Below are 25793 nucleotides of genomic sequence, written 5' to 3' on the forward strand. Positions count from 1 at the left end.
CCCATGTGTTTAAAAATAGCTTAAATGATCCACAATTAAAATACTTGGATGACCCCCAACATTATTAAAATGCAATATAGTTGATTTAAATTAGATTTTATTATTTAGACTCAAACCGAGGTGCTAAAAAGGTAGTCAGGTTTTTTAATCCCTAGTTGTGAAACAAATCTGAATGCAGCCTGTGATCAAATAATCTTGAAGAATTATGTCTTAGTGCATCAGCAATGTCAGGCATTTCAGAGCAGTAGCATCAACACCAGATATTTGCTGCTTGTAGTGAGTAACTTTGAAAAGGGAGGAACAAACATTCTTTTCTAATGAGTCACCATTTGGCAGCCAGGGAACAAAACCTTCTGCCTGTGTTACTGACTACAGTACTGTACATAATTGTTTTTGCAGCCTGTGTGATTTTTTTTTAAATCAACAGAGTTAATTAAGAAAATAAGTATCCTTAGAGAAGCAGGCAAAACCCAAGTCCTTAACTGTGATCTACTAGGTTACTGAAATACCAGAAAAGTTCTGAGATTATTTCCATGCATAAATTCTGAGTTCTGAAAACTAGTAAAAGCAGAAGCAGCTGGTCATAGCAAAATGAAATTACCTTCAGTATGTATTCTGTATCTTTCTGTTAACCATACCAGATGGATATTTGATAGTTATTTTGAAACTATTATCTGACTGTATTGGGAAAAGCCTTCTAGGGTCTGAGTGGAACAGTACAAACTACAATATCCATTTAGCATGTTCACATAATCAAGTGTGGCAAATAGAACCTTGTGAAAACCTCAGCTGGTGAACAAACTATTATGATGTATTCCTGAAAGCGTGTCTCATTTCCCCACCCTTAGAGAGCTTTTTCTTCATTACTGCCTCCACCAAAGAGGAAGATACCAGTAAGCAATGTCCATTTAAAAAGAGTTCAACTTCGTTTATTTGGATCACTGGAGCCAAAGCATGGGTGTAACTGGAACACTCTGTTTGAAGGCTTCAGCTGTCACACTTTCTCTGAATGTTAAAGTTTGCAACAAAGCTGACTTTATATAATGTTCGTATTTAGTAGGGTCCTGGTAATATCCTAGCAGACTTTATTTTTAAATATAAGTTTCAGACACGTGGAAGGTGCCAGACTTAAGGCACTGGAAAATGAAGACCTCAATTAATCATAAGCACTTTAATTAGTTAACCGTCACATCACACCCTTCAAGAATAGCATTAGCCCCATTTCACAGATGGGAAAGTGAATACATGTCTGCACAGCATTTTAGAGCAAGCCTACAGCCTCAGTTGACAGACTTTGGCCCGTGGGACTTGCGCTAGCAGTCTAAAAATGGTTGTGTAGACAGAGCTTTGAAGATGCAGCTCGGTCTGGAGCTCGGGCTTTGAAGCCTAGCAAGGGGGTGGGTTTCAGAGCCAAGCCGCAACTTCAATGCATTGTCTATACAGCTAATTTTTAGAGCACTAGCGCAAGCCCAAGTCCACCAACTGTGCCTGGGAAGCCTGTTCCAAAAATGCTGTGTAGATATACCTTGCGAGGCTAATGCCTACTCTCCCAAACTGTGTCCAGTAATTTTAGTTGCCTCCATTTTTTGGAGGTGTGACTTGAGACACCTACAGATAGATTTTCAGTGGTAGAGCACGTGTGCAGCTCCCACTGAAGTCTGTGGAGCTGTAGATGTTCACCACCTCTGAAAAATCAGGTCCTAGGGGTCTCAAAGCTGAGAGCCCAGAACCTGAGGCAACCAAAATTAGTGGACACTTGAAAAAGGTAGTGAGAGCATTAGTCAGTCTCCTTGCTCATTCAGTCCTTGGCCTCTTTAAGACTGCAAACACAGGTGCCAAATGTCACAGGAACATCTGAGGCCACTAAGAACTGGAGTGGGACCTACAACTTGTTTCACATTAGCTATCAAACAGCCATGAAATATAACTTTTGGTTACTAGAAGACTCCGTATCTCATTACCAGTCTATTGAACCATCCAGTCCCTTACATTGATTTTAATTTAGGTTCAATTTACCTTCAAATTAGGGGTTATGAGAGTAAATGTTTACAGTAACTGATTACACTTTGGGCTGGGGATGGAGAATATAGGAAGAAGGGATTCCTGGAAATAATCCGATTTCTCTTCAGGACAAAGAGAATGATCCATCTCTTTCTATTATTTCTTTTGGCAATCCTGTCACTCCTGCCCCAACCCCGTGTGATGATACCATGTTACTTCACATCTTCAGTAAGGCCAGTTTCAGAGTCAAACCCTGCTGTCTTTACTCTGTCCTTATTTAGGGAAAGCGTCCTATCAACTTCAGTGAGAGAGTTTTGCCTGAGCAAGGACTGCGGGACTGGGCCGTCACTGCACAACTCACATACATGACCCCAAAGCAAACAGTAACCTTTTGTTTCTGCTAGAAGTCAAACAGCAATATGTGAGCAATTATTTTCCAGCCATATGTAATAAATTACACTTTCAAAGTAACTTCACTAGGCCTGCTCAGAGGTGGTCAACATCAGGACGAGGAGATGCATGAAAAAGATCCAGCAGACAATACAGTTCTTTTCATACAATACTGCCAAGGTTAGAGAAAGGCTATGTTTCTGCTGGGATAGCTAGACCCTCTCAATCTAAATGGGAAAACAAACAAACAAACAAACAAAACCCTTCACTGTAAACATTACGGAGCACAATACATGAAAAGAAGAGATTCATAAACATGATTCATCACAAAAATCAGACTCATCACCTTCCTTCAGGACCATACCCTGTTCTCAAAGCACCTTTTTTGATGCCAGTGTGAGTTCCACATACAGACTGAGGAAACTATACAGCCTTGTGTGTTGTTCCTCAGATTCTCTATTTAAAAAAAAAAAAATCCCATCTGGAAGAAACCCAAGCCATATTAAATGCTTGTTTGTTGCAATTAAGAAGACCTTTAAACGTCACCCTTATAAAAGCCTGAAATTCACCCAAAATTACTGAACGCATTAAAGCAGGACCATGCAGTACTTCTGGGGAAATATTTGCCGTAATGGTAAGTATAATTTTTCCCTAGCTATAAATCATTTCTATAACTCTGGCTACAACGAGTTAACACCACCATTTACACTAGTGCCGTTGTATCATTAGAAGCAATAAGATTATGTACTGTAATTCTAATGCCAGCACAATTATTTTAACACCGAGTGTGTCAGGTTTGACTCTATACCCCCTAAATTAATTTCAGAGTAGTGGCTAAATAAAATGGCATACTTCTTTGTGCTTTTGTTATAACATGCTCATGTGCAGCAAACTGTGAAGAAAATGTAGTAATTAGAGGTTAAATTAATCCCTGACAGACAAGCAGCTTAGTAAAACTGGGCTCTCTTCACAAAACATAGCATAAAGCTTGCCAGTCTTTCAGAATATGCACAAAAAACCTGTGAGATTGGCAAGTACGTTACAACTGCAATCCAACCAAAGGGAGTAACATTCAGAAGTCAGAGTAAGTCTTCAAATAGCCCGTATTAACACCTAAATCTTATTTAAAACGTGTGATATAGAAATCAATGCTATTGTTATTGTAGACACCCTGACTGCCTGATCAAGATCAACAACTTGAAACTAAAGAGCCTTACATGGCACTACAGGCTTTATAATCACGGTATGATCAACCTCTAATATTAACAACTAGAAAGCTACCTTTCTGGTTCTGATTTTACTGTAGATCTTAAATACCAAAGCTCTACCTACTCCCTACAAAAATAAAACGTGTTGCATAATTCTGACAAATTAAATGGGTGTGGTTTGGGAGAGTTTAATTTTAAAAAATTCATAGGTATTTAATTCAAAGATGAGACGAACCTTCCCTGGAACGGAGTAAGGAAAACCAATGCAAAATATAAGACACTTGGCCATACAATGTTGATCCTCTCCACTAATGTGTGTGTGTGTGTGTGTGTCAAGTTCAAGTAAATATTTCTCTGACCGTCAGGACTGATATAAAACTGTCTTATTTTCAAGTCCCTCAAAATAAGGTTTCTACTTAGAGAGGGAAAGGCTGAGAAGCATTTATATTGCAAAAAGATCCACTGCTTTTACACAGCCATTCATCTCTCCCCAATGCCTTCCATCCCACTTGGTTTACACATTACCTATGAAGGTGGAAGGTGCAAAAAAATAAAAAAACCTGCCTTCCCCCAGGGCTATCACACCGATGCCACTCAATAGATTGCCTGACATGAGGTGAAACAGTAAGACAGTTAACACCCTCCCCTGCAGAGGTAATCCATATCATGTCTGCAACAGACTGAACCTCCAGCTGTCTGTTCCTGAACTGGAGAGCACAACAGGCCACTGTGGCTACATCATCACCAGGTAGATTCAAAAGAAAACATCTTACAATCAAAGCGAAGGAGAACTGTAGTCTCTCCGAGGTTCTTGGATCTACTTGGGAGTGCATTCGTATCACTGGACAGTCCTGAAATATCAGCTCATCAATGATTAATGAACTAGGACATGCTCCAGAAGGTACTTGGCAACTTTATCAACAAGGCAGTTCTGTACAAGTTCTTTGCCTGAGACAGGGAGACAAGAGAGAAGCAAGAGTTTGAAATGGTCCACCAGAAGGACCAGGTGTGTCATTGCTAGGGACACAATTTCACTAGTTCATAACAATATTTTTAGAGCTTGGACAGCTTGCGAAATAAATACATGATTTTTTGCTCACCAGCCTCCTGTCAGTAGCAGCCCTTTAATGGGTCAATACTCATCACTGGCTTATTGCACTGATTAAGAGGTAGTAGGAAGTCTCACTGCCCCAAGAGGAGCAACGGGAGATGCAGAGGCTGCATCATGCCCTCTGCTACATCCCTTTGTGAGCGTAGGCCTAGGGACAGCACCTAGCACAATGGGCTCCTGGTCCATGACAGGGACTCTGAGGTGCTACAGTCATACAAATAACCATAATAAGAAGTAATCCCTTCTATAGCCAGAGCTAACCAGTCCTCTCAGAGCACAGGGGGTACAATTCAGTCTGGCCTTACACAAGCTCACACCTCCCTCACAACTGCTCTCCCATACAAGGGCCAGCCAAAAATTTGACCCAAACGATGGTCTCCTCCAGCTTTCTCAGCCTTTTTCCCTTTCCTGTCCTCCAACAAGCAGCCATGAGAAGTGGGAGTATGGCATTTCACACTCCCCTTCCTCAAGGACACAGGGCCTGATCTGTGAACCTTTACTCATGGGAGAAAATCACGGTCCCTAACATGCCGAAGTGTTACCAGAACAGGCCCACCAAGAGACAAAAGAACATTAGTCTCTCTGACAAAATACATTACCGAACGCAACTCATTTCATCCAAGATGCACAATAATGTCACATGCTTTTTAGAAGAGTTGATGCGACCGCCTGGAAAATTCCAAACAAAATAAACCATCTTTTCCTCTGCTTTGTTTCCTTTCCCTCTGCTTTGTTTCCTTTCCCTCCATTTTTAATGTATTAATTATTATTATTATTAAGGAGATTTACATGGGGGATAAAGAACTTTAATTTTTAAGACCTTTCTAGTTAACCCCATCTGAATGCATTACTCTCTGTGACAATGCAACTGGTTGCTTTGAAAATGATGAGGTCATACATAGAGAACTATGGTCCCAATTCTGCTACCTTTACTCACATCGAGAGATACCTTCATCCTGAATTAAGGTGGCACAATCTGGCTCTCAGGGAACTGCAGGTGACAAATATCCAGCAGGAAAGAGGGAGATAAGGTGAAACCGTTAAGTAACAAAGCATTTGGTATTCCATGAAAAGTGCTCCCAATAATAAAAAGCAAGAGAAATACAAAAAGGGATGTAAATGCTGATTGTTTTGCAAAGTTTTCCTGAAGCTGTCAGTAGCTTGAATTGAGGCAAAGAAAGCCAGAGCAGTTTTACTGATTACCAGCAATGTAATCAATAAAATATTATGTACATTTGCTACCTCCACTCAAAATAAAGAAATATTTCAATTTAACATACAAGGAACTCAGATACACAGTGATAAGTGCAGTATAAGTTGCCTAGTTAATTTGAAGCAATGACCTTTTTGACCGGGCAAATCTTATGTGTTTAACCAAGATAAAACTCTTAATGACCATACCAAAGTATCTTCTACATTTGGCATTCTAAGGCAATTTTCTGAATTCCCCCTCCAAAGTATCTGGCAAGAAATGAAGTGCTGCATAATTTTAGGGCTCAACATCTGAAAAAATTAGAACAGTCTCAACTATTCTTTGAGATGTATAAAAGAACAGTTGAAAAACTTACAGTTGACTGGTGCTACCTAGGTTACCCGTCAATAGCACTGAAACTGGTATATTATTAAGAGAGGTGTATGATGGGAATTGGTTTATTGTGCTGATCCATAGTAACCAGCTCCTGTTCGTCCATCATTTATCTCTCTCACCAGCGACATATGGGTTTGTCTATTCACACTCTCAGCATTCTATCTGCTCCAACAAACAGTCAGCCTTTTTTGCTTGGATGAAGAGATTTTTTTTTAGTTACATCCATTCTGTGCGTATCAACATTTATGGCAGCCAGATAATTGCCAAAGAGCTCAAGGGGATAAAAGCTACCTCTTTATAACAAACACCCCCTTAAAGAAATCAATATTGATATAAAACATTTTAATGCAAAGCTTTGGTGTATCTTCTGCATCCTTCAGTGTGAAATACATTTTTCTAAATGGCAAGTCAGAGAACATTGGACAGAAAGCCTTACTAATGAGTTAAAATACTGCTCTCCCCACAGAGGCTGAAAATTAGCAGCATACAATATTAATCATTCCTTAAATAAGAGAGTGGCAAATCTGTCAGATATAAAGAGGTTTCTTTGGAAATGTGCCATCGTTATTTCAATTGATTTAACTATCTTTATCTGAAAATCATACCAATTACTAATGAATCGTAACTTACCAGCACCTTCATCTAAAGGTTTCATGTTGCTGACAACTCACAAATGGCCAGCAGATAGGAACAATGAAAACTTTGGGATTTTCCATTTCCTTCCGATTTAAAAGCCTCAGCCAGCTTCCTACTTCTCCACGGCTCTGCTCCCCGAGGTTGCATGCATCTAATTACCCCACTCTTTGCAAGACTTAAATGATCCTTCTACGGCTATTTTTTAAAGTTATTTTTAAAGGTAACTTTTCAAGGAACGTGGGACATTTATCGATCAAATGATTGGGAACTCTCAAGTTGTAAAATATTTAGCCTTCTTAATTTACTGTTCCCACTGTCCTTTACCTCTCCCTCCAATTGTTTGTTACAGTCATTGCAGCTAGTTTCCAGTTAGGTCCCAAACCTGCAATTAATATCCCCATGGGTTGACCCTTGTTCCTGCAGAGCTCTGATTGCAGGATTGGGATCTTTGATTATAAACCCTCTAAGGCAGTAACTGCGTCTTCCTGTGTGTTCAGACAGTGCTTAGCACAATGGGTCTCTTACCCTGACTGGGATCTCTGGGTGCTACCACAATATAAATATTAAGTACAGTGGTCACAATGGAATATTAAGAACATTTCACTGAAAGATACCCAATACAATGTATTTATAAGGCACCTCTTATATCTGTGCACCGAGAAGCCATAAGAGGAGTGATATTTTAACTGGTGCCAGTAGTAACTCTTCCAAGAAACAGTAATAGCTACCTTCACTCTTCAAAGTCTAAAGAATTACTCAGTTTCAAGGAGTTAAAAGTGGAGTCGTGTAAATATCTGCCCTTCTGAGTTTGAATTATTTGTTGCAAGGATTTTATATTTTATTTTTTGTAATCAGAAACCCAGTTAGAAAAGAACAAGATTTGCTTTGGGCTGCTCAGCGATAAACATTAAACAGCTTTTCACTCACTGGAGAGAGGAGCTGTTAACTGCATATCACCTGCTTTACGATACATAGTATTTGTTTTTCATCCCTCAGCAACAGACTATTTCCTGGTTGAGTTTAAAAACTCAGTGACGTTCCTGTTTCAACCCACACATCTGTGTCACTGTCAACGTCAGTGGCAGGAAAACATTAGAAGTCACCCTTTGCTAATGGTTTCCTAACATGGAATTTCCTTCTATCTCCCTCAACCCACCTCCTCCCTCCAGCCAGACACATCTTTCCCAAATTGCTTTCTTTTGCCCTTCCAAACATATGGCACAGAGAGACAACTGAAAATGGTCACTGCCAGAACAGGGAGATTATGATTATTTAAGACGATAGAGTAACTTATTCAAACTACTCTTGCCTGCCTTTGACTTAGAAGTGTGTATGTATGTGTGTTCAACCAGCCTTTCATCTGAGCTTCTCTTGTACAAAACACATATGTTTGTCTTGCAAGCATCTGGCATCCCCCATCACAGTATTAGTGCCTCCCACCCCTAATATTATACTTGTAATCAGCTTTCTTACATAAATGTATAGGAAAATATATTCTCATGCTCAGTGTGTGGGCGTGTTGGGCTGGGGAGCATGCCAATAACTAGTAAAGCAATATGTGAGCCCATTACTTTTCCCCCTGTTGAGAATATGCTATTTAGTATGCAAACTATGAGTACCTAGAAAAAAGAGAGAGATGTTTCTTTAAGGGGAAGAGCTGATTAGCTGCTCTTGCTGGCAGCAAACAGCTGGTCAGTCGGGCAGGTTCAAGGCCATTTCAGCTCCCTCTCTTTTGGAGGCACCATATGCTCCATCTCTCACATCAGCAGCTTTATTTCCCATAATCTTGCTCCAGAAGGGAAGCAACAAAGGAGGCGAAGGCGGGGAGAGCCCACGTTCTACCCTTGGCTTGTTATTTGCCAGTGTCAGTTTTGTGTGTGGACACGCTAGCCTTCCTCTCAGCCTGGGCTAAAACCAGGGAAGGGGAAAGGCACCTGCCAGTGCTTTTTGCCTCCATTTCCTACTAGCAAGCTGATTGCAGGGGGAAGGGAGGAAGAATTCCCACATTAAGGTAAAATGATTTTGGTGGGCTGGGGGGAGGGGGTGTCTCACTTCTGGCTGCAATAGGTAATGCACTCATTCAGGTCCCCCGAGGCCTTCAGGGGCAGTTTCTCTCCTTTCTCCAAGCCATCTACCTCGGAGATAGGCATTAGGAATTAACCAGGGATTAGGGGCTAACCAAAGCAACAGGAACATTATATAATAGGTGACATATTTCCTCCACCTTGCTCAGTTTAACCCCCATCTTTCTCCAGGGTGTTGGAAAGCTCTGTGGGGGGGGGGGTTTCAGCCAACAGCTCAGAGGGGGAGAGAATCCTAGAATATCAGGGTTGGAAGGGACCTCAGGAGTCATCCAGTCCAACCCCCTGCTCAAAGCAGGACCCATCCCCGGCCACGGTGTCGCAATCGGCAGCAGGAAGGAAGGAGGCGAGGGGTCCACACCAGCGCGTGACACGAAGCTTTGGAGTCGCCGCTGCTCCGCACGGACCATGGGCTGCTCCACAGGCCAGCGAGCCAGCGCGCCCCTGCAGCGGCAGGAGCGGGGAAGGCGCCCCCTGTACCGCGCACGCTCCGGCGTGCACAGCGGGGATTGCTCCAGACGCAGCGGGGAAGGGACCAGACACATTTAATCTCCACATTTGCAGTTCGCAGGCTGGGGAAGCACGACAGAGAGGAGGAAAGTGGGGGTGGGGGGGTCATTATAGAGGTCACCCCCCGCCCCGCCCCGTGGTAGAGAGGGAGGCTCCTTGTCCGGCAGCGATGCAGAAACTCCCTGCAGAGCCACGCGGGTGCCTGAAGGGCTAATCTGTTTGAGACGGGAAGATGCAAAGTGGCGACGGGAGCCTGCAAATTGCGAAGAGGGAATCAGAGCCCTGATCATGTTAGACAGCGACTGGGCGTCCCAGGCTTCCCTGCAACCTATAAATCTCCAGTTACAAACGCTGGGCTCGCTGCAGAAGCGGCTCTGTCTGCCCTAGTCCCCCTCCCTTCGCTCTGCTGCTAGGCTCGTGGAGCACAAAAGCCGCTTTTTAATGCATTGTTCCAGGAACGGGGGGGGGCGGCCTGAAAGCAACCGAAAGCCCGATTCCTTCCCCGGGGACTGCCGTTCCCCCTCCCGGGAAACCTCCCAGTCACCCCTGGTTACAAACTCGCCCGCCCTCCTAACGCAAAGAGGCTGCACATTGCAATACCCCCAGCCCTGCCCCGGGCACCCCGGGGCCAGGAGACCTGGCAACGAGCAGGAGCCAAATGGCACCCAGACCAACCCGCCCCCCGCAGCAACTTCCAAGGGGGTCCGGGCAACGGGACGTGGGGAGATAATTGCTGCGGGGGGGGGGTGTCAAAGGAAAGCGAAGGAAGGAAGGATACCACATCGAGACTGCAGGTTACAGGGGAGACAGGGAAGCGAGACAGGGAGCTGCTTGTTTACCCTGCGACTGCCTTAAACGCGGCTCTTAATCAGAGGATGAGAAACCAAAACAGTTTAAAAACGTGAGTCAGCATGCATTTTATTTTAAAAACAGCCCCCGTCTCTGAGAGAGTCACACACTCCGTTTGCACCATCTCGCCTCACTCTGGGGCCACTCCTGTTTACACACACACACACACCGCGCTTTATATTGAAGGGGGTTCGATTTTGTGCTGCAAACTCTCGGAAGGAATAACTCGAGGGCTCCTGATGCTCTCAGTTGGGTCTTTTGTTCAAATCCTGCCTGCAAAGTGTGCACTTTGCACTCCAAAAATAACCACAGACTTTTCTGCCAGCAGAATAGACACACGCACGCACCCCTCAGCCTGTGTGTACACCTTGCGGGGGGAGTCCCCTTAAAAGGATGGGTTTTATTCGTCCATGTCTGTTTGATCTAAGTTTAAATCGAAAGCCCCCAGTAATTAGACTAAAACAAGCCTTCCTATACTGCTCTGTTTACACAGGGATACTACAGCTCTGAGGGCTGAGTGTATTGGCAGTTTTCTAATCCTATTAGTCTCTGTGCAGTCAGCATTTAATCTAGGATAAAAATCAGACAGCAGCTACTTCCTTTCCGGACGGATTTCGACACACATTTCATGATGAAATAAAATAATAATAATAATAATAATAATAAAGTCCCCTTTGCATTAATCATCTCAGCCCGGTGCCAGGGTGCAGGCAGCCGCCAGAGGCATTCCTATCTGCATTTGTACTCGCGTTGCTGGTGCTAGCAGGGAGCAGGATCTCAGATCATGAACAAACCAACACGGCGCATTCGTCTAAGAAATAAAACTATTCCGGGACCTTGGACACATTCTCGGACTGAACCGACCGATCAGAGAGAGAGAAAGGGGAGGAAAGTGTTGGAGGCTCCTCGCTCTTTTGCCAGGCAGCTGCTTCCCAGCCAGACACAGAGGCAAATCTCCCGGAGTTTCAAATCTCTCTCCTGCCACACACCAGCCTGTCCCACTTTCTTTTTTTAAAACCAGACAATCGCAGGGATCACCTCGGTTCAGCACCATTTTAGACACCCACAGACCCCAAGCAGCAACTGCCCTTCCAGACTGACACCCGCTTAGCAGCAAGGAGCGGGTCCAGTCTTCTCACCAAGTTCCCTGGTTTCTTTTACATTTTGAAAATCCCAGCCGTGGTTTTACAAAGATAAACGAGCAGAATAAAGCCAGCACAAGGTGGGCACTTCCAGGGACCACGCCTGAGAACTTTACAATGCCAGGCTCAGAGGCGCTCACATTATAAACTGCACTAAACCTGGGCAGGCAACTATTTGGATGCGAATTAAGCCCTTTTAAATCAACTACAACTTCTCCGGTTCATCTCAATTCCACATGTTACTTACTGGAATATGTGGCTCCATGACCCGCTGGGAAACCAGAAGCATCTTGGACTGGTGATCAACCAGCTGTTAGATCCACTTTGGCTGTATTTAACGAAACCACGCAAAGCAAAACACTCTAAGATTGTTTTCTCCTTTTAGGTTCCAGGCAAGTTCATCCTGGCGTTGCAGTTTGCTAATGATTCACTGTCTGTCTCAATCTGCTCACTACATTTCCATCAACCCACAGCTTCCTCACTTAGAAGGTGGAGTTTGTGGGGTTTAAGTTACTGATAGGCATATCTAACTGCTGTGTCACTCAAAGAGGAGGAGACACACACACACACACACTCTCTCTCTCTCTCACACACACAAACCACTCTAGCCTTAAAGGGGAAGTGTCACTTTCTTTTCCCCTTTAGAAACTGGATCCAAGGAATTATTTGTTCAGTGCATGGAGGCAAATAATGATACAGTCTCTATGCACCGTACTTTTACATGCAAAGATCTGCTTAGCATTTTTATCACCTTCTCCTGGATGTGCAATTTCATTTTGGGTAAAAAGGTAGGGTAATTTACAAATATACAGGGAGTTACTGGAGCTTTATTTTTTTCTTCAAATCAAAGGATACAAATCAGTTAAGGAGAGCATAACGCATGATTTGTAAAGATTTTTAATCCTAAAAATGGCGATTTCCTGGCTCTCTCTGCTATTCTGGCTAAGATATTTAATAGGACAGTGTTCAAATAAGGGTTAAACTCACCTCCCATAGGTGAACCCAGGTTAGTAGTAAAGGAGTGGTACAGGTGCCTCCTATGGTGCCACCTGCGTGTACATTTATTTAGATAGATGCAGATAGAGAGCTGCCCAAAATCAGGACGCTTCTCTTATGGTTGTAAACGTGCTAGTCGCAAAGTGTGATTTCTGAATATTAGCGTTGACAGAATAGCCACTGCAGCTGAGGGGCTGAGATTTTCTTCTGATCTCCTCCTGGAATGTGCATAAATTACTCGGCATAGCAAGTTGCAGGCAGTCAGGACAGCATACTGAGTTCACAAATAATTGTGAGTATAAGCTCATTCCATTACCTTCCTAAATCACCATAATGTTCACTCCTGTACTGATACCTCGGAGACTCTAAAAAAACCCCTTTTCTTGATTCATTGACCTAATGGGTGAGATGTGGAAATACAGTAGCACCGTGTGAGAAGCACCCAGAGGTATTCCAGTTAGTTACTTTACAGAGAGCTGTCCCCAGGTTGTGTGTGTTGATTTAAAAATTTAAAAAAAACTATATTGAGGACCATCACTCGACGACAGTCCTTTTTCTTCATGCCTTTTCAATGTGAATATTAAGATTTTAATCTAAATTTTTTACAGACCATGTTAATTTTTAATTTCTAATAAAATGTCTTTTTTTTTAAGAGTGAGACGAGAAGAAGAGCTCTGTGTAAATGGAAAACTTGGCTCCCTCACCAACAGAAGTTGGTCCAATAAAAGATATTACCTCACCCACTTTGTCTCTCTAATATCCTGGGACCAACACAGCTACGACACTACAAACAACATTGGAGGATATCTTTTTTTTTTTTTTATCACTTCTACTGGAAATTGGAATAGCAGTAAATTACACCCATCAAGAGAGGTCTGCCCTTAAAATTAAGAAGAAAATAGAGAAAGTGTTATTAATAAAACCCAAGAACTACTTTGGCCAAATAAATACAAGGAGCCAGACTCTGGCCTAGACCCTATGATAGTTCTAACACTGAGCATCCTCGGCTCTCATTTACCTCATGTCCCAGTGAAATTATCCTGGCTTCACTGAGGATGAAATTGCCCTTATTTGTTTACATTTATAGTTGGAAGTTTCTAAAACAAAATAATAATGAATACCTTCAAAGGTTTGATCATGGCACCTGAATGAAGCAGGCTCTCACACTCCTTAGGTGAAACCCCCAGTTTTATGGGCTGGATGCATCAACAGACTTCATGATGATCCCACATTCCTGAGCATTATTTGTGTTATTTTAATTGCTTTTTGTTTGACAGTGTCCTACTTGTTTGATAGAATTTGTTGTCTTGTCTTGTGTATCTTTGAGAGTTACCGTGGCATTATGTAGTATTTTGTATATAGTACAAGAAGTAAAATAAAGCAAACTGTAGCACTGTGAAAGGTCCTAGATCAGGGGTGGCCAAACGTACTTACCCCCCAAGCCACACATGATAATCTTCAGAAGCTTGAGAGCCTGGGCACCTTCCGGGACTCAAGGCTTCTGCCTTGTGGAAGGCGCCTGCCCCACTTCTGTTGAAGCCTCCCCATATGTGCCATCTTCCTCCGGGCCTGGAGGGTGCTCAACCCCCCGCTCTGGCCCAGGCCCCAACCCCTTCACCCAAGGTCCCACCCCATCCCACCTCTTCCTGCCACCATTCTGCCCCAGGCCACGCCCCAACTACCCCTTCCTCCAAGTCCCCACCCCCACCCTGCCTCTTCCCACCCCTGCCCTGCCCCCGCTCCTCCCCCTTCCTCCCAGAGCCTCCTTCACACCACAAAACAGCTGATTGTGGTGGGTGGGAGGCACTGGGAGGGAGAGGGAGGAGTTGATCAGCGGGGCTGCTGGTGGGCAGGAAGCGCTGGGAGGAAGGGGGAGCTGGCTGCCAATGGGTGCTAAGCACACGCTAATTTTTTCCCTTGGGTGGAGCACCCACAGAGTCAGCGCCTATGGCCCTCCCCGCTGGGCAGAAGCCCCTAGCCTCGCCACCCCACCTCAGGGAAGAAGCCCCAAGCTTCCCCCCCACACCCCCAGTCTGGTAGGTGGAGAATGCAGGGCGGGGGGACAGACAAGAGGGGCTCTGCAAGCCACACTTGAACTGTAAAAGAGCCACATGTGGCTCGCAAGCCATGGTTTGGCCACCCCTGTCCTAGAGCCATAGTTTTCATAACTGTGAAAACTAAAGACTGGTGAAAACCTGGCCATGCTGAAGTCAGTAGCAAAACTTTCTCTCTGGGTGTGTCTGCACTGCAATAAAAAACCTGAGGCACCAAGTCTCAGAGCCCAGGTCATTGGACTCAGTCTAAAAATTGCAGTATTGACATTTGGGTGGGGGGGAGTCTCAGAGCCCTGGCTCCAACCTGAGCCCTAACATCTACATTGCAATTTTTAGCCCTGCAGCCTGAGCCTCATGAGTCTGAGTCAGCTGACTCAGGCCAGCTGCACCCATGCCATGGGTCTTTTATTGCAGTGCAGACGTACCCTCAGTGGTGCAGGATTCCAGCCTCCCATTATGCATTGATTGGGTCCACCATAGGCAACCTGCTGACAGTCCTACCAAGGTGCCTCAATCTCATTCTGGAAAACGGTGGTGGTTTTGTTTCTGATAGGAAATTCTAGAGGCATGAAGATTGTTGCTATGGGCCATTAAGTCCTTGGTCTTTTTGCTGAGATTGCCAACAAATGTGCCAATTGCACAGATGGTTTTCCTGAGGTGGGCACCAAACACAGTTCTGATCAGCAGGGATTCTCCCTTTCTTACACAGTTTTACAATTGTTCGTCATATTTCCTTTAGCATATTTATCCCAGATATTCTGGAGAATGTGTGACTTATTCAGTCTGTTTTACAAAACCAAAGTCCTTTCCACAGTGACAGACTGAGATGTCAGACTCAAAACCTGGAGTCTGGGAAATGTGCAGTTAGGATAAATATATTTTGAAAAAAATAATGGTAATCAAATAGAAGAAAGAGGAAGTGCACTGAAATGTGCTACATATTACTCATCATTTTGAAATAACTGAACCCAGCCATCTTTATCCTGTAGATTTTGAAAAGCTGATATCCTCTCACATTGCCTTAAAGGCAAACTGTTCATAACCATACATTACAATATTGTGCTAAATAAGTGCCTGGCTTATTCAACTGAAGACAGGTCTAGAGATTGTATAGTGTAGTTGTGTGAGTATCAGGCATTGTCAAATGAGGGATCCAAGTGCTGTAGTAGACTAAAAACGCTAACATCTCAAGTAGGTGCAAACTGAGCATATTAAAGAAGGTGAAAGCCAGGTCAGCACTACTGATAGTGCTGTGCACTGCCACTGGGGAGAATCATATTCAGTTCCCCGCCTGGTTCTGCTGTTCCTGAGGTCAGTAAGGGCAGCGGAGGTCCCAGCAGGTGGGGATCCCTCCACAGCATGGTGCGGGGAAGTGTCTTGAAAAGCAGCTGCCCCAAAGTGTTCTCAGCAGTATGGATGGACTGAAGGGAACTCTTGCCAGTCTGTGGCTGGAAGGTTATTTGCCATAGCTAGAGCAGTATGAAGATTTTACTAGGCAAAATACACCTGGCTTATTTACAAACCAGAAGCTTAGGTGAGGTTCACTGACAGACTCACAGACTTCTGTGCTCCGAAGTCAAACAGGAGGAAAACGTGAAGTTTGGCGGTTCTGCATGGTCTTGACCTGGAATCTGGTGAAACTCAGTGGTTTCAGCTGAATTGCCCATTGAGGTTGTGTGTTTGCTGGAACCTGAAACTCAAAGCTAAATTCAAAGGGAGTGAAACCACATGAACTGAAAAAAATTTTTGCATGAGTCCCTGCAAACCAAACCTCCTGAGTTTCCCCCAACCCTAGCTACAAAGCAGCGCCTTATCGGGTGGGAGTGAGGAATAATGTGGGGGGGGAGGGGAAATTAGACAGGATGCCTTCGTGCTCACCCCAGGATGGTGACAAGGTCTGGTTACAAGGTCTGGCATGAACGGAGGCTTAAAGGAAGGAGAATGGGGTTGTGGTACAAAAACTGTTCCTATGATGAAAGATGAAAGGAGAACACAAAAGAAGAGAACTAGGATTGGTTTTGAAGCAACAAAGATGGCTTGGTTTTACAGGAACATAGGAATTGCCATATACTAGGTCCGACCACCAGTGGTCCATCTAATCTGAGATCTTGTTCCTGACAGTGGGCAGTGGCAGATGCTTCAGAAGAAGGTGCAAGGACCACTGTAATGAACAACTGTGGAATAACCTGCTCTTAGAGGAAGCTTAGGAAGCTTTTTTCTTAAACCGAGGCAGTCAGTAACTGGCTTTTGTCCTGAAGCATGAGGGCTAATACCCCATGTCCATTGTTTTACCTTAACATAACTGGCTGGGTTTTCTTATGCATACAAAATTTTAATCCCCATCTGGAACCTGCTAAGCTCTTAGCCTCAACAATATTTGGTGGCAGTGAGTTCCACATGTTAATGAGGCATTGAGTTGTATTTTCTTAGCTCAGATTTAAGTTTATTTAATTAGGTGTCCCTTTCCCTAGTTAAATCACATAGAAGATATTTAAAAATTAGCTGAATTATTTTTCTGAACTGCATCCATAAACAGTTTTAATTTTCTCAGTAATGCTTGTTGCAGTAAGCAATTTTTTCAAAGTACTCTGGAAAAGAATGTGACATTGTTAATATACTGATTCTAATTTTCCTGAGAATCACTAAATTTGGAAAAATAGAAGGCTTTAAGAAAAAACACCCTGTGTTAGTGAGCAGTTAATTAAAGGGCTTCAGAATGGTCTTCATTGATTTGGACATGAAACAAGAACACAGTTGATGCAAGTCAATTTTTCCTCAGTAGATCATTATTTAACATGAATGTCAGCACAACAATGGCATAGGTAAAGTCATCAAAGAAAGGAGTGACATGTTATCTGTTTAAATGGATGTGCAAACTGGTTTAGGGAATTACATAAATCAAAGTGAATGCCATTTTGTCTTCTGCACAGAATAAATAGTCCAAGGTCTAACCAGAGCTTCTGTGCTTTTGAGTAAAAGGAGATGCTGATACAACTGACCATTAGTACTGTTCTTACAAAAGGCACATTTTCAGTGAAATGATGCAGGATATAAGTATGCTACTTTTAACGTGTATAGATTTAATTCAAGTTGTTAATTACTGGGTGATTGCCAAAGACTTGTTCCAAATGAAGCTATTTTAATCTTAATTTTTTTAAAAAAAGATCAATCTATTGTTGTTCATAGTTAGGGATCTGACCTTGCAGACACTTATGCATGTGCTTAATATCAAGCACATGAATATTCCCACGGAAGTTAGCAGGACTATTAAAGTGCTTAAAGTTAAGTATGTGCATATGTGTTTTCAGGGTCAGCGTCCTAGTGATCAAAGGCTTGCTTACGTAGAGGGAAATCCTGGCTCCATTTAAATCAATGGAAGTTTTGCCCATGTGAAGCAACAATCAAAACTTGAGAAATCTGCCCAGAATTATTCACCACAAGCAAAATCGTGCTGCCATCACACAGGCAAAAGCTCTTTATGATGTCCATGGAATTTTGCCTGAGTAAAGGCTGCCAGGTTTGGCCCAACATTGTTTCCTCCCTTCTTACCTGCAATTATGTCACATACAGGGCTCTGACTGAAGTCACTGGAGTTTTGGGTTCAGATCAGTGGCATGCGCTGTAAATAGCAGTGCTGTAAAGGACAGTAAATCCTTTATGTGCCTTCTTCAAAAGCAAAATATTCCACGGAAAGACTGAATTATGACTGACAGATGATTTAAATGTCTTTGTAGAGGAGATATTGCCATCCCAATTCCAATGCTCTTGCAGCTCGTAAGATTTTCCATTAAAAAAATAAAATGTTACAAGTGAATGGTGGCATCATGTTTCATGGCTGTGTTGTTAGCAACAAAAATACATTGAAAACATTGACTAATTAATGGCCTTTCTCCAGTTTTGACTTGTGCGCACACACCTTCTCTCTTGACTTGTGATATGTGCGTCGTACACGGCTGCTGTGCATAGTGCACGCTGGATCTTGGACTTTGTTATGCAGGATGTACAGGCATAGGCCAGCATGTCGGAAGGGTTTCACATTATTATTATTTATTATATGTATTACTGTAGGACCTAGGAGTTCCAGTCATGGACCAGGCCCCCATTGTGCTCGGGGCTATATGAACACAGACCAAAAAGGCCCTGCATTTTCCCATTGGCCTCATTTAGAGGCCCAGAATAAAACCTTCTTTTCCCCTGATACACACAAGTGGCAATGTACACAGAAATACACAGGCACAATTTCCACAATTATGTCTGTCCACATAAGATGCCTCTTCTACAAGCATTACATTCTGAAGAAGTCCTGCATTTCTCAGTAGCTGTAGTTTACAGGAACCAAATGGGCAGAAATGCAGTTTCCAGCCCAAGAAAACGGGCATCAGGACAGCAGGTGACGTTGTAACAGTTGTCAACTGCCAGCTTTCCATGTTAATGATGTATCCTGTGTAATGTGATGCCTTGATCTGAATCATATATTTACATATCATTCAGATCAGGGCACATGGATGCCACAATGCAAAAGGATTTAGTGAAAAAAGTAACATGCCATATTCACAGCTACACAGTGCTGTATGTATATATGTGCAATGATCATGGATTCTGAGGCCTGATTCAGAGCCAACCGAAGTCAATGTAAAGACACCTATTTTCTTCGATGAGTTTTGGACCAGGCTCTACCTGAGGCATTTGGGAATAACTGCATCAGTCAAAACATAAGTTCAGCTTTAATTTTATACTGACTATTTTTGGAAGAAAGGAATATGCATGGTTTCTGCCTTTTGGGGAACGGGCAGGCTTTTCTGGGCATTTTCAATTCCATTTCTAGTATGTGCATCTACTTAATGTAGCTTAGGGTATGCCTTGTTTCTTTAGTAAGCCTGTACTATTTTCACACAAGTTACAAGGCAAAGTTGCATTCTGCATCCCAGGGTAAATGACATGAACATCCATAAACTACCTGATGGTAGAATTGTCCCTAAGCTTTAAAGTCATAAAACAAACATGACATTTATTTCCCTTTTTTGGGAGAGTCTTTGAATTAAATGTAGAAATTACACTTTGCACACTTATCAAGAAAATCCAAAATTGTGCACAAAACCTCAACTTTTCTGTTTATTAAAGGAGAGCACCTTTTGGGTTGATCTCTAATAACACAGATATTTTGCCAGCATTAGTTAGTGATTTACTAGAAATTATTGATTTCAAACCTTAGTTTCCCAGGGCTGCTAAACATATCCTGTTATATGGGATATGCATCCATCTGCTAAAGGCCGCAGCCAGTCTAGTATGAAAAGCGTGTATTTTCTCCACTAGTGTCAGCTCTGTGGCAATAAAAGTAAAGCTCTACTTGCTTTCAATACATGACTTTCGAGTCATGGTCATATGCCTAGCACAATATCAATATGGTTTAATTGTGGGATACTGAAAGAATTGCCACATTTTTGTTGTGAAACAAATTAATAGGAAATCACTGTTATGAGAAATCCTCAAATAAAGAAAACCACACTAAAATATTTCACAGAGCATCTCAAACTCTTAAAAAAAGTTTTTGCTTCTTTATATCTCAAACTCCTTCAGATTCTTCCATCCTTAGAATAAATTTAGTGCATGCTGCAGCCATCTATAATCCTGTCAGCACAACAGGAGCCAGGTATTTCAATACCTGGTACAGATGAGATGCTTAAACAGGATTATTTGTGCTCAATAGGTGGAATTTAAGCACCTCTGTCATATGGATCAATTATTTTTAAGATATGCATCGTACAAAAGAAAATATATGCCAGGGATAAGAACTTTTTGTTCCTGAGAGCCAAGAAGTAATATCTGATTGGGCATTCCTTGGTTAATGGTCTTAAATATCTCCTGCATTCTCCTCTCTCCTTGCTCTCACTCCTTGCTCTTGGTCTCTACTGTGTCCACTCAGCCAGTGTCCACCTCTGTCACTGCCCTTCCCTCACTTACTCCTTGCTCTCCCCCTCTAAACATTCATTCACTTGATCTTCCTTCTGTCCACCTAGCTCCCCTGCCCCACTATCTCTCCCGCCCCCCACATCCATCTCTCTGTCATCTTTACACTTCCAGATCCAGGCTGCCCACTCTTCTAACCTCAACTCCAAAACCGGAACTTGAGAGTGGATATATGTTACACCAGGACCCATGTCTCACACCTCTCTGCCCCCTTCTCCCAGACCATAGATTGTCCAATGGGGCACTCTGTGTCGCTTGACCTCACTGCTACCTACCTATCTCTTCTAGTGTCTGATCGTGGGCTCTGGGCACATCCAACAGAATAAGTCTTTTGTGCCATTCTGGGCATTCATGCCTAAAGTTTCCCATCACTGGTCGATTATGACCAAGACTCTTGGACTTCTATAGCAGTTAAGGTTTAAATTCAATGGCAAGGTTCCTGGGATTGTATGGTACCATCTAATGATTCTGCTGTACGTCTTCTGTTTGGTGAATTCCCCGTCTCAGTATTGGGCAGCCTCGAAAGGCATATACACTTTATACTCACTTTTCCTAAGTCACTTACACATCATAATAAGTTCTGCATTTACCAGACTGCAGACCCTTCGGGGCTGGCAGTAACAGGAAATGACAGAACTAAGAGGGTTGCATTTTCTTTTCCTTATATTTTGTCATTTCACCTTTACTTTTCTTGTACAGCACTTAGAGCAAAATAAGGTTAATTTAGGGATCCTGGAAGAGGACACAGTTTGTGGGAGAGGATGTGAAGAATCTCTCCCCTTTACATGGCTTTGAAGGGACTGGCCAGATTTCTAGTTTTGTGGGTAGCATCTCTGCCTGTGCTAGATTCCTGCAAGGGGCTGGGGGAAGGCAGTACCAGCCCTGTCCCACTTCCAAAATGAGCAGGAGAGATGAGAACAAGACAAGTAATATGCTTCACTCAGGCTGAGAGTTTTCTTGGGTGTGCTCCACCAGGATACCAGATGGCTCTGGGGACTCCTGCTGCTGTGCAGAGCCTCCTGGCCCTGTCTCAGCACGGGCTGTGGCTTAAAGCCACAATGTAGTGTGTAGTGTTTTCCTACACATTTGAATTGAGAAAAGCTATCTATATGCATTGAAGCTAAGGATCACTGGTAAAGGATAGGTGACTTCCAAGCCCTGGAGATATTGGACCAGGTCCTCAGCTGGTATAAAACAACATAGCTACCCTGATTTCAAAGGAGCTAGGCTAAGTTACACCAGTTGGGGAGCTGGTTTGGAAATGAACCTGTAAGCTCCCAGTGAGGGCTTTTGCTCTTTCTACGGGTTGGGAGCAAATTGTTCCCCATCCTCCAACAAGATCTTCTTGCTCTCACAGGATGGTTGAGGGACTGCAGCTTCCCAAGCCACTTCAACGCTAATAGCTGTATGATCCTGAATCAATGCAGAGGGGTCTGCCAGCCACAATAAGTGTTAACTGCTGCAGTGAAAGGGGCTATTTAAGCTGGCTACTAAAAGTTATGTCTGCCACCGCTATTTCAACAAAACATTTTGGTCATTAAATTAATTCAGGCACATCCTCTCTTTCCATAGGGAAAATACTAGGAGCATCCAGGCAAAGAGAATGGCATCTAGACTCATGGAGTATGACACAAAAGGAGAAAAATAACCATTTTCTAAAATATATTAGTGAGTGTATTTTGCAGTAACATCATAGGCAAACTTCCTAAATGTAGAATTGCTGGTAATGGCTGAGAAGAGAATAAGGTGCCCCTGATGCATTCTTTGTAAAAGCAAGAGTTTTAGCCATAATGGCCTGGCTTAATACCAATGGGGGAGTTACACGAAGCTAAATTCTGCCTACGCAGATCCAGGGAATGGAACGTCTGTTACATTCAATGGGTGTTGCAAACCCAGATCTAAAAGCAGAATTTGGCCTTTCTGACTGCTTAATGTTACTCTTGTAGTTTCGGTTTACAACAAAGCTAGCTTTTATATAGTAATAATGATACTTAAAGTAATGATGTCCTTGGTCAGGCCATATGCAGTGACAGAACCTGGGAGCTCTAGATCTAAAAGCATGAGCCTTGACTGCTTGGACTAAAGGACCAGGGCCATTAGCTTAGAGGCAATAGCAGCCTACAAACCTCTTATATGTGCCACCCAGCAGAGGGGGACAAAGAACCACAGTGTATTTGTGTAGGTTACATTAACATTTATGTAGCACTTTATCTCGACACTGTGCAAATATTAACTAATTAGTCCTAGCAATTCCCTTGTGAGGCAGGTATTGTTTCTATTTGGCAAAACAGAGATAAAAGCTATGTCTACACTAGAGAAAGGACCCACAGTTAGCCTGAACCAGTGGGGCTGCACTAGGGTAAATTTCAGTAGCTCAGTTGTCCTGCTAGCAAGGTTGTCTCATCCACATTTATGCTGCACCACACTATTGCAATGTGTACCCTCCCATAGAGTTACTCCCCTGAAGCAGTGGTTCATGGGAAATTTTGAAAGGCGTTTTGGGAGATAGAACTATGGTGGGAGAAATCTGATTTTCGTGAGTCCCCTGGAATTTGCACTTTTTCTCAAGATGAGTCAAGAGTCAAAGATGATTGTCCAGCTCTCACTCCTTGTGCAGCAAGAAAGGTTTCTGCTGGAACTCTGGAAAGGTAATTGTAAGGTCGCTGAAGTAAGGGCAATCACAGTGGAATGTGATTGCAGATCGAGAAGAGCAACATTCTAATTAGATGCTTGGCTTCTGTATATGAGCTGACAAATATAAGGTGGTGTAAATGCTATGGCTGTGAGGCCCAAATACGTTATTTCTTGCAATAAAATTCTACGATTTTAGAGATGATAAATTGCATTTTCTGTGTTACTTAAAAAAAAATCTCTCCTTATCTGCCATTTTCTATCTGACCACATGACATGGCTCAGCCAACCACTTTGCATTCTGAGCTGGGCACGTCTACTCCTACTTGGGGATAGAAGCCCATGCAATCTAAAAGGGGAGCCAAGCGGCATGCTGAGATTTGGGAACTATGGGGGAACTGATGCATCCTGTGTTACAGACATGCTAGCAGAACCAAACAGCGAATTGCATACATTTTTCTAGTTAGAGAGGTTAAAAGATTTGCCTAAGTCTAATCGGTGAATCAGTAGCAGATTTGGGACCAGAACTCTAGAGTTCCTGGCTGTCTGTCTAGCTGTTCGTACTGTGCTCATTGGCATGGGATCTGGTTCCTTGTCCTCTAGACCAGTGCTACTCAAAGTGGTGGTCCGTGGACTGGTGCCGGTCCGCGAGCCATCGGCTGCCGGTCTGCGTGCACATTGGAAAAAAAAATGGCCGGTCCCCCACATCAGATAGCTTGAGAAGCACAGCACTGCTCTAGACCATACGGCCTCTCAGTGCAGCCTTGCAACGACAGCTGGGGATAGGATTGGTGACTTCCCAGTGTTACTCTAGAAACCAGGAATACGAGTCCTGGAGGCAATGGTATCTTTTACAATTGGCAGGGGTCAACAGGAGATTGGCCTCACGCAGAGGGTAAGCTCCTTCTCAGTGGGGGTGGGGAAAGGATTTTGTGTGAGAAGAACTTGGACTACCTCGGAAGCCTCTAGCAAAGGTGGGAGGTGTAATCTCAGGTTGCACAGAACCTCCTTTGAGAGCACCAGAAAGGAATTTATCAAGCCTGAGGAATGATCACTGGGGTGCCCAGGTCCCCCTTGAAATCAAACTGGAGAAGGACATCAGGAGGGATGGAGAGTTTGAGAGAGTCTTTTTGGGCTTTTGTGTTCGGGGGGCTGGAACAATTTGTATAGTGCTGAGAGCCACTGAACCAAACTGTAAACCCTGGATATGATGAAAATCACTTCAAGCCAGAGGGTGCAACAGCACCCCCAGCACGCCTAGTTCCAGCACCTCTGTGTGTAGCTTTCGATAAGGGTCACTGCAACATCTGTAAAGCACCTTCAAGATGTGTTCAGAGGTAGAAATAATAAACTTAGCTTTTTATCCCTCCTCATCCTGTGACTGATTTTTTCATAATAAAGGGATTCATTAAACAGGAGGGCTTAGCCTAACAGCGATCGGACCTCAAAAACTATTCAATTACATGGCGGATCAGGGAGACGACTCTTCGCCCTGAACACCTTAAACAGAAAAAAGAGTGCGAAGAGATAAAAATGACTCTCTAATCCCCAGACACGTGCCAAGGTTTGGTCTTGGCTAGGAGCCGACTGGCTGTACCAACACATAAGACGCTGAATGGTTGTAGAGTGTTGCTCTTCAGAGCTTACTGTCTCCCAGTCCAGAGGTGGCTTCTGTTGAGTGATGAGTGAAGTGATTCATATATATGAGAGATTTTGAGCACCTGCAACTCCCATGGATGTCAATGGGAATTTAGGGTGCTTAGTACCTCTCAGGATTGGGTCATTAAGACCTGATCCTGCCTGGTGCTAAGGGCTTCCCATGCCAACCACCCTCATCTCCCACTGGGCTCGTAGTCTGTAATCAGGCAGTGGAGTTCTTTGTGTGGCAGATTCTGTAAATGCCAGTTATTGCACACTTGCACACGTGACAAGAGGAGACTCGTGACCCAGGTGGCCATGATAATAATTAAGCGCAGTGCATATGTTTTGGGAGCAATTCCATTTGTAGGGGAACAAAAGGTAGCAATCCTAGTAAAAAAAGATGCAGCAAGGCATCGGATCCTGCTTCTGAGTTAGCTTCATGGGCCTGGTTCTCCTCTCTATTATGCCAATGTAATGCTGTACAAATGGCTGGCTTGTTATTGCGGCACAGAGCAATGAATGAGCCCAAAAGAGTGTGAAGGAGAGAGAAGTTACAACCCCTCTGGGAAGAGCTGCTCCTCTTCTTTAAAGTTAAGTTTTGGTTAACTTTCTACTGGAGTCCTCAAGAAAAGTCTCATCAGAGCAAGTCTCCATCCCATGCTTAAAACATGGACAATAATTTGAAGCATAAGCTCTGCACCTGCCCATAACTGTCTAGAGACTTTTTGTGTGCCTGCATTTTTGAAAGTATCTCACGGTTTTGTTTCCTGTGAATGTGCATTCAGCCCTGCACACTCATGAAATGCTTAGCTGAGTTTGGGAGCCTGTACATAGTGGGCTGGGGGGGATGGGGGAAGAGGAAAGAAAGAGGAGGTTGTAAAGCTGCTTGAGAACTGACACAATTTTGCTGTGAAACTGTGTCTCAGAGAACAACATTCTCAGGCTTTTGCAGCTTGTTTAATGAACCTCCAGCACCATTACCAGCTTT

At 43.4% G+C, this 25793-nt stretch overlaps 1 protein-coding gene across 3 annotated transcripts in view; it reads right to left on the reverse strand.

Annotated features, from left to right (window-relative positions):
* The window catches only part of MAMLD1 (mastermind like domain containing 1), a 344661-nt gene that overhangs the window by 83023 nt on the left and 235845 nt on the right, over positions 1-25793 (reverse strand). For 2 of the 3 annotated variants that reach the window (XM_074962615.1, XM_074962614.1), the window contains exon 1: positions 11764-11982. The exons of the other annotated variant lie outside the window; for it this stretch is intronic. In XM_074962615.1, coding sequence (XP_074818716.1) covers positions 11764-11805 — 42 coding nt within the window. In that variant the 5' untranslated portion in view covers positions 11806-11982. Of the gene's footprint in view, positions 1-11763; positions 11983-25793 lie in introns of those variants that run through there. 3 annotated transcript variants of the gene reach the window in all.

Source organism: Natator depressus, chromosome 9, assembly GCF_965152275.1.
Source record: "Natator depressus isolate rNatDep1 chromosome 9, rNatDep2.hap1, whole genome shotgun sequence".
In the NCBI taxonomy this organism is placed as follows: Eukaryota; Metazoa; Chordata; order Testudines; family Cheloniidae; genus Natator; species Natator depressus.